The following is a 9861-nucleotide window of genomic DNA, read 5'->3' as shown; positions in this document are numbered from 1 at the left end:
CTAATTTATCATTCAATCCTACTCGATCCCAATTTAGTACCCTAGCATTCATAAAACTCGCAAATTATAGTACCCTAGCATGATCTATTTCACAATAATAGATGAAAATCAGAACATATAAGTCTTCCCCAATGTAAACTCACATTGATTAGTTTATTTGAAAAGTTGGGTGGCTGTCAAGTTGGGTGCGATGAGTAAGTTTGATTAGATTTAGGTTATATATATATATATATATATATGACCCGAACTCGGGTCAAGTTGGGTTTCTGATCGAGCTGAGTTGGTACTGAGTCGTTTCGGGTCGAGTTGAGTCGAGTTACTAGGTGACCCGAACTCGACTTGGTTTGACTCACCTACTCGGTTTGGGTCGAGTTGGATTTGAACGAGTCGGACGAGTCAAGTCTATCGAGTTGACTCATCCCATGCCCATCTCTATTAGTTATTAAACATCTTTGCAACCCAATAGCATTCTTATAATAATAATATGATGTGTTTTTCTTATTAAATTCATGATACAATCTCCCTTCCCCAACACATGATAAAACAAAGAAAAAGAAGCACATCTTCTTATATAATCACTATCAATACAAGCACACTCTTATGCCAAGGCTAAATATATCAAGAGGTTGTTTAGAAAAGTATTCAAACCAAAAAAAAAAAATAAAAAAAATTGAAATCTTTCTCAACATAACTATCAATAATAACTTAATAATGACTAAGGTAAGATGAACCTTCATCTAATATTTGCGACCTAACTTGTTTGTCTTGGTGAATACCGGTCCCAAGATACAAGTCCTTGATTGCATGCATTTCTGCAACAACGTCTCTCATCCACATCCGTTCTCTTGGAGATTCTACAGAACACAACACACCAATTTTGACCATTGAAATCAAGCAGCCATGCATTCTATTTCTTCTATTGACATGGTTTCCATTGTGCTGAGTAACTTCAGCTTCTTCTACGAGTAGTTGTGGGTCAACAATCTCCATTACTTGTTTAGGCAAAGCCAACTTAGCAAAATGATGAAGGCTTAGATTGTCCTTAAACATGTCATCAGTTGGCCCCTTTCCGGTGATCATCTCCAGTAGAAGGATTCCATAGCTATAAACATCTCCTTGTGTGGATGCTTTACTGCCCATCGCATACTCTATAATTTATACATGTCAGTCATATTGGAATGTAAGTGGCCATTTAGATATAAATAATATCAGAGGTTGAATTTTGAGAGAGAGAGAAAGAGGAGAGAGAGAGAGAGAGAGAGGAACATGAATATTTATTTGAACAAGTAATCGACATTTTTGTTATTCTAAGTATTCAAATTTCTAACATCAATAGTGTGCCTGTAAATTCCTGCAAAATTGCTCTACATTGAACCAGACTCTACTACTCAAATGAAAGAACTCAACACCTCTATCATCAAGTGAACACATGAGTTATTGTTGTGATTTTTATGCAACGCATATCTTAACTAAAGATATTATCAAAAAAGAATTCTTTATACCTTATTATGGTGTTATTCATCTCAACACAAATCTCAACTAAGGATATTAGCAAAAAAGATTTCTTTATTCCTTATTTTGGTGTGATTCATGCGGGGTGCAAGTGACTAGTTCTTGGCATATCTAAATCTTTAAAATCAATGAGATTTTGATGCCAACAAGTTTGATTCTCGCCGCATGTGACACGAGTCGTTCATACCTGAGGTTATTTTTTGACCTAGATCAGGATAAAATTGGGTTCAGGTGTCCATCAGGTCCTTGTACCTTCGTTTTGATCTAGGCTTAGGTCAGGTCTGAATCTAGTCCTTGTCAAATACTTGACTGTGCCCACCCTATTCATGGATTAGATTGCACTCATGTACCACTTTTACACATGCACATGGTGTGTAATAGGCTCCCATACGCACCTGTAGCTTAGCAAACCTCATTCCACGCAATCCAGGCTATACACCTTCATTTAGCTTAGATGATGGGTTGGGCAAAAGCAGAAAAACACCTTATTTTCCAACTCAGTTGTGCACCGGTAAAAATCAAGGGTGGGCATCCCCTCCCTCTTTTTTGTGGTCCACCTGTTTTTTGGCCCCAGGAGTTTCGATCGGTGACTCAACTACTGGATGGATTGGATTTTGTGTACACATCACATACATGTTCTCAAAAGGTTTGCATGAGTTCTAGTTAGAGCAGGTTTTCATAGAAAATTTTTGTACACATATATAGTTGTACATCTAACTAGGTTGTGTGTGGGGCCCATTATGGTGTTTGTATGACATCTCACCCATCAATTCAGGTAATCCCACCATGAATAGTGGATGCCCCCAAAAAAAGACAATTAAATGCTCCCAAAAAAAGATTATTAGAAGATTTACCAGTGTTCTGCATTCAATGTACAAGAGTGGCCTACCTTATCACAAGAATGATCAGGCCAAGGCAAAACACTTGCTAGAGCCTACCTAAAGAACAGGCCTCAGTCATAGATTGGGTATATAAAAGCCTAAGTCATTCGATAAGTAAGACCCACTATTAAAAATATGAGACAATACTGTAGAATTTCCTTTAATCAGCTACAGGTATGGGGAAATTTGGAAACTTAGAAAAACACTAGTGTTTCATGTTCAAGGTACAAGGGTTGAACGTACACAGGTCTTCCTATTCAACCTGGAAGCATAATTTCATCTCAGTACATGTTCGAAATGGCCCCAGCTCATGGATGGCTAGGATTTTATGACAGTGTACCACAATTGCATGTGCTATTGTGGTACATGTGCCACAAAGAGAATCCATCCATCTAATAACCTGGACAACTTTAAATTGAGAAATTTGATGTTGTAAGCATGCGTTTACATGCAACGTTTTTCCCTGGCCATGTCATTTATGCAGAAAATTCAAGCTGTGCAATGGGTGGGAGATGCACTGTAAAGATAACATTAGATAAAAACTAGGATGGTCCACTCATCAGGCAACCTGAACCATCGAAATTAAGGAACAGGGCCGATGGCCTGACTCACAATACAACCGTGGCTTGCCTAACATCATCGTTGGTTATATACACACACACTATGTTAATTGATATCTATGCTTATTGAAGCTTCACAGTAGTTTCCTAACTAATAAAAATAAGAAGTTCAACTCAGGCAAAATAGTGCTAACATGGTTTGTAAGAGACTGGAGCAGTGTGAAATGCTCCTGAAGTATGCAGCAGTCAGACTACCCTAATGAGTACATCAGCCTTACTTTTGTGCACGGTTGTCTTCAAGCTGTCTCTACCCCTTTTAGAGTGTGTGTAGAGACAGAGCAGGTTTCAAATACCATCTGGTTCGAGGACAAGTTATGCTCCACCAGGAATAACTTCAACCTCTTAAGTGAATGCGATGTCCAACCATTCCAGTAGGTTGGGCACTCCCATGATGATCACTTGGTGCAAAAATCAGCTCCATCCATTCATTAGGTGGATCATATCTAGAAAACTATATATATCTCGCCATTGATAAACAGACCTGCTCAATTAGTAGATGTAGCTTATTTTTTCACAAGGATATACTCTCAATGGACTAACCTATTGCACGGATTGGATGTTGCAAGTACATGAAAGGTTGGAAGTTATCTAATGGGTGAAATATATTTGTGGTTTACAGAGAGAGTGATGGTCCCACCAGAGTAAAGGAGTTGGTGGCTCCTGTGGGCCTTATCATGATGTTTATGTGAAATCCACTTGACCATTAGGTGGGTCACCTCATTTCAGGCCCAAGGTCCAAAAATCAGCTTACTGTGCAACACCCATGCTCCAAACTATTTTGCCTTTGCATTGCTCACCTAAATCACAGATGGGCCTATATTTTGGTCTACAGGCCCAATTTTAATTTGCCATCTAATGAATAAAAGGGATTTCATATCATCATAATGGGCCTTGTAAAAATCAAAGGTGGAATCTCTCCCAACTTTTTCTTTGGGTGTGGCCTACTTGAACCACAGGTCAATTTGAATTTTTTTTTTTTCCTTAGACCTAACTCAGGAGGACACATCTAATAGTTAGAGTGGATTTCACAGTGGGCCATGTCACAATCAAGCATCCCTCTCCCCAAATGTTTTCTTTGGTACAGCCCACCTAAATCATAGACCATTCTGATTGTTGAGTCTTTGGCTTAACATGGTCAGACATATATTGGTTGAAGTTGATTTTCCGTACACACCATGGTGAGGCCCACCTGAGCCCACCCTACTTTGATTGCACATTGGGTCTCCAACAAGCAAACAGAGTGTATGTATGTGCATGTGTGTAAGGAAGTAGATAAAATATTGTTACCAGGAGGGATGTACCCAATAGATCCCTTCATTCCAATCGAACCAGTGTGCGCAACTTCAGATAAGAACCTGGCTAGCCCGAAATCACCCACACGAGCAGTCATGTCATCATCAAGAAGAATATTGCTCGGTTTTAAATCTCGATGTACGAGTGACGTTTGACAATGATTATGCAGATAATCCAACGCAGAGGCCACATCTATAGCTATGTTTAGCCTTTGAGCAAACTTCAAGTTCCTTTTCAGCTGATCATGACCATCTCCGTGCAACCACTTCTTTAGACTTCCGTTTGCCATGTACTCATAAACTAGAGCTTTAAAATCATTGCCTTTAAAATCAATGCTTGAACAACAAGTTAAGATCTTAACAAGATTCCGATGCCTAATGTTTCTCAAAGCTTCGCATTCGGCCATAAAGCTCCTCAGAGCTCCCTGTCGTTGAAGGTTGAAGACCTTCATTGCCACCATAGTTCCAACACGATCTAGAAACCCTTTATATACAGCACCAAAACTTCCGGTGCCGACCAAATTAGCAGAAGAGAACCCATCTGTTGCTTTAAAGAGTTCTGCATAAGACACATTGACAAAAGGATCCTCGGCAGAAGGCAAAGCAGAAGGTTTCTTTCTCAACTTTCTGACCCGATAAAGAATGGTAATGAAACAAGATAATGAAAGAAGACACAGGACAACACCAATTACGGAGAATTTTACTTTTGAAGCACGAGACATCCCCTGTTTCTTGGAAGATTGGCCAGAGCATGGAGGCAATTGCAATTGTGGAATACCACCACAAAGTTTACTATTTCTGAGTACTGAAACTTCACTGGCATTTCTAAAGACCCCTTGTTTTGGTAATTCACCCTCGAAATTATTGAAAGATAGATTTAGATACTGCAAGGCAGAAAGGTTCTCCAGGTACCGTGGAATCTTTCCAGACAAGTTGTTGCGTGAAAGATCCAGGGATTGAAGGCCTCTTAGAGTAGTAAATGTTGATGGAATTGGACCTTGAAAGAAGTTCCCATCCAACCTGAGATACTCAAGGCTTAAACAATTGCCTAGCGAGATTGGAATTTCGCCTGATAAATAGTTATTTGAAACATACAATAATGAGAGAGTTTTCAAGTAACCGACTTCCAATGGCAGATTACCGGTAAAAGAGTTGTTTGTGAGCTGGAGTTCAATTAAAGAGGGAAAGCTGAAAAGTTGTTTGGGTAAGCTACCACTAAGATTATTATTACCGAGGTATATGAACTGCATGTATGTACAATTTCCAAGACTTGAAGGCACCCTCCCAGTTAGCTTGTTTCCTTCTAAAGAAAGTAGGTACAATCGGGAGATGTTTCCTACGGAAGATGGAATGTGCCCAGATAATTCATTTCCACTCAAGGCAAGCTTCTCCACCTTGTTAAGCTTCCCAACACCAATGGGAATTGTACCTGTCAGAAAGTTATACCGCATTTCTAGTACTGTTAAGCCGATAAGATTCTGAATACCAGATGGGATGCTTCCGAATATCCTGTTTTGTCCCAAAGTTATCCATGTCAGTTGGGTCGAAAGATTAGCCATGGAGTCAGGCAACGCACCACTGAGATTATTTCTGCTTAGCTGCAGCACTCGTAAGCTACTGCAATTGGTTAAAGAAATGAGAAAACTCAAGTCACTTGCTTTCCCCATTCCAAGTTCATTGCCCCACAAAACTAATTTGGAGAGACCCTTGAAGCTTCCAAAATTCAGAGGCACAGATCCCCTAAAACTATTGTTACAAAGGTAAATAATTACAAGTCCCGAAGCATTGGATAATGAAACTGGTATTGGTCCTGTGAATTGGTTTGATCCGGCATATAACCCTTGTAGATTATGGAGAGTGAGGCCTAAGTTAGGTGGAAAATTTCCATGCAATCTGTTGTTTACCACGGCCAAAATCTTAATGGAGGACAGATTGTACAGCGAGGGAGGAATCGTACCTGACAGTGTATTGGAAGCAATTGCAAGCACCTCTAAGCTTACCAGCCGGCTGAGCTCACCCGGGATTCTGCCCTTCAGACTGTTTTCTGAGAGATAAAGGTCAGTGAGAGACGAAAGGTTTCCAAGTGAAGGTGGAATGCTTCCTGTAAGATTGTTGTGACTGAGGGCCAATCTGGTGAGCTTGGTCAGAGAGCCAAGCTCAGTCGGAATCCTCCCAGCCAGCTGATTTCCGTAAAGAGAAAGGAATTGGAGGTCCGAACAGTGGGTCAGATTTGCTGGAATTTCTCCGCTGAATGTGTTGTTTGTCAGATAGAGATACCGCAAGCGGAACAAACGGCCAATCTCTTCAGGAATCGTATCGTGGAAGTTGTTGGCTGAGAGATCGATTATCCTGAGGAAGGTGAGATTCCCTATGAAGGGAGATATGGGCCCCACCAAGTTATGGCCAGTGAGGTTCAAGGCGGTGACCCTTTGAGGATGGCGGTGACCACCGCATGTAACTCCTTGCCAGTTACAGAAGTGGAGAGTATGATTCCAAGAGCTCAAGGAACGGAGAGGATCGTCGGTTATCAGGTGTTTCAAGTGGAGCAGAGCAAGGAGATCAGTTTCATTGGAGAAGTGAGAGGGAGATCCGAAGAAACATTGAAGGTGAATGGAAGAGAGAAGGAGAAATGACCAAAATGCCCATAGGCTCATAGGAGGGAACTCCATTATAGTGTTTGTGAATGCAGGAAAGCCAGAGTGAGGGGAGACAAATATATAGAGTGGATTCGAGATAAGGAGTCTAGTAACCAACTATGATCGGATGATTTTTGTGGGTTGTCCATGTCCTAAAGGGTCGCGCCTGTGGGGTACTACCCCACAAGTACCTAGACAGAGACTGTCGGTACTGTCAGTGGCTATGTGGGGTCCACTTTAATTATATATTTTATCTAAGCCGTCCATCTATTTTAAAATATTATTTTAAGGCGTGAACCTGAAAAGGAAGTAGATTGAAAGCTTCAATGGACCACACCAAAGGAAGAAGTTGGGATTGAAAGCTTTTTAAGGGCCACAAAAGTTTTGAATCAAGATGATATTTATGTTTTCCCTTCATCCATGTCGAGGTGAACTTACCAACAGGTTGGATGGAAAATAAACATCAGGGCTGGCCTTAGGAAGTTTTCGATGATAAGAGTTCAATCCAGTTTTTATGAAGCGATTCACTTGAGCTGTTGATGTGCCTCCATCTTGAGATAATAGCATGAATAAAATATATAATTAAAATGGATGGACGGCATGAATAAAATATATAATTAATTCGTGGTGCGTCTCAAGGCCCTGACAAGACCGTCTTGATGCCAGGAGAGTAGCTAATCCGCGTCCAATAGCTGATGTCCCGTGAAGTAGGACGCCCATTTCCTGCTAAAGCCTTTAGCAGAAAGTTCCCGCCCCGAAACTTAGCTAGTTAGGTCCAATATGATTTTTGCTATCCTTAGGGATGTTGGTTCTCGAGTTGAATGTGCTCCAATCTAGTCAAGATGTAACATCTTCGTTTCTCTGAAGCTCTGTTTTTGTGGAGTACTGCAGCTCTTGTATGGTGCAGATATTTTTTGGTCTTTTTCTAGTTTGTTTTGTTAACCATGGAAGCATTCTTTTATATAACTAAAGGCCATTCATGCTTTATAATTAAGTACATAAATACTGGTCCTCAAATTTCTGACCTTATTTAAAACCAAATGTGAATTCATTTGGTTGAAAACCGTGGGCTAATGTGATCATGGGAATCTCAATCATCCAACCTTGACAAAGCCAAAATACCTTCGCTTTTTTTTTTCGTTAAGATAATAATGCAGGGAGGGACATGATGAGGTTGATCACCGTCTTCGTCAAGGGATGACTACTCCGAATCCACAGAGCTCTTTGGACTCCTCACAGAGCTTCCTCGAATCCAAGACGAATAAAAATAGGAATAATTCTTAATAAATTTGAAATAATTTGATTGATGATAAAAAAATGAAATTACAACTCTTTAATATAATGAGCTCAACCCTAGGACGGAGTTTTAGACTTAGACTCCAACTCAAACACCCTAAAAAATTAACTTGCTATAAATAGTAAACTTACTATTTATAGACTCTATTCCCACTAGACTTTATGGTTTTCAGCCAAAAATAGTAAGTATCCAATTTAGTCCAACCATGTTATTCTCCTTAACTTTTCTAAGCCCTTTTTATGATGGGCACGACTTCTACAACTCAAACGATCAAGAGTTATATTCGAACTAAAACTTACTATTTATAGTAAAAACAAAACTAAATAGGACATTTTGACTGTCGATCAAATGGAATCTCATGAATCCGGCATGTCGAAAAAATCATCCCGGTTCACGAGATATGACTGATTTAATATAATATTTGGCCTTGTTACCGTAATATGTTAACCGTCTTGGTTGATAATCAGCTATTGAGCAGTTAGAATTCTTCCAATGTGGGAAGATTTGAGTGCACGGACTGTCCAAACTGGGGTCCTTAACACTATCCATTTCATGGCCTTTGATGTGGGTCTTTTCTTTTTCTTTTATCTTTCCTTGTATTTTGCTCCATACCGTCTCGCAAGGGGCCCCTGCTTTTGGTATTGTGTTTCTTTCGCTGAATCGGTGTTCTTTATTGAAAAAGAAAGAAAGAAAGTTTTTGGGTTAGAAAGAGATGTGGATGAAGGGACTACAGTCAAAAGAAAAACACTGCATTCCTGCAGTCAAAAGGTAAGTCTTTTTGTTTAGCATTTTGAAAAAGCCCTCCTATTATCAGTTCTAATCACTACACATTTAGTGGGCCCTAATTGGATTGCCTAATCTAGTGATGAGAATCGACATATATGGCCTGTGAAAGTCACTTTTTATAAAGAAAGAAAGGAAAATCAAATGACCCGAACACACTCGTAAATGAGTCAAAATATTCCCACCCTTGTGATATCAAACCCCTCAATATGTGGATAGTTGTGGATGTTATGGTTGGTGAATAGTGAATGGAGTATGTTTACTTGTCACCAGATCCACCCCAGAGGCTGCATCTATACATGTTTTTGGTGGGTAAGGGGTTCCCAGTGTTCTGGCCTTTGAATTAATTTACTTAAGTTTGATAGGGATAAAATTCAGTCTCAGGCCTGTCCAATTTGGTAATTCACATTATTTCATATCCAAGCCTACAAAATTAAGGCTTAGCTTCAAATTGTTTCTGGCCTGACCCATGAGTGGAGGACCTGATTCCAAGCCCAAACCACAATAAAACAAGATGGTCTGAGATTGGTCCACAGGCCCCAACACTGGTCTTCACCAAGCTGTTAGGTCTTCAAAAAGGCTCCAAAGCAAAGTCCCAGCACAACCAGCTATTGGGCCTAAAACTCCAGCCTGAGACCAAGCCACGGTCCTCTAGGACCAAGGTTGAACAAGGGTGCACTCAGACTAGTCTTGGAATATAGCCCAACTGAGTTGCAGCCCAAAACCTTCATAACCAGACTTTTGACCCAACTTTCATACACTGTAGAGTGCCACACAGGCACAAGAAGTTATACATGGGGCATAAAAGTAATTAAAATTAAAATAAGAAAGTATGGGTTG

At 40.1% G+C, this 9861-nt stretch overlaps 1 protein-coding gene across 1 annotated transcript; it reads right to left on the bottom strand.

Annotated features, from left to right (window-relative positions):
* Nucleotides 1-524: 524 nt before the first annotated feature.
* Nucleotides 525-6993, bottom strand: LOC131253160 (putative receptor-like protein kinase At3g47110). The gene is made up of 2 exons (XM_058254021.1): nucleotides 4301-6993; nucleotides 525-1148 (listed from the first exon to the last, which is right to left on the bottom strand). The coding sequence occupies exons 1-2, from the start codon at nucleotides 6972-6974 to the stop codon at nucleotides 706-708; spliced, it is 3117 nt and encodes a 1038-aa protein (XP_058110004.1). The 5' UTR covers nucleotides 6975-6993; the 3' UTR covers nucleotides 525-705.
* Nucleotides 6994-9861: the final 2868 nt, after the last annotated feature.

Source organism: Magnolia sinica, chromosome 8 (genome assembly GCF_029962835.1).
Source record: "Magnolia sinica isolate HGM2019 chromosome 8, MsV1, whole genome shotgun sequence".
NCBI classification, from domain to species: Eukaryota; Viridiplantae; Streptophyta; class Magnoliopsida; order Magnoliales; family Magnoliaceae; genus Magnolia; species Magnolia sinica.
Note: the sequence above shows the minus strand (reverse complement) of the source record. Positions and strands in the feature narration are given on the sequence as shown.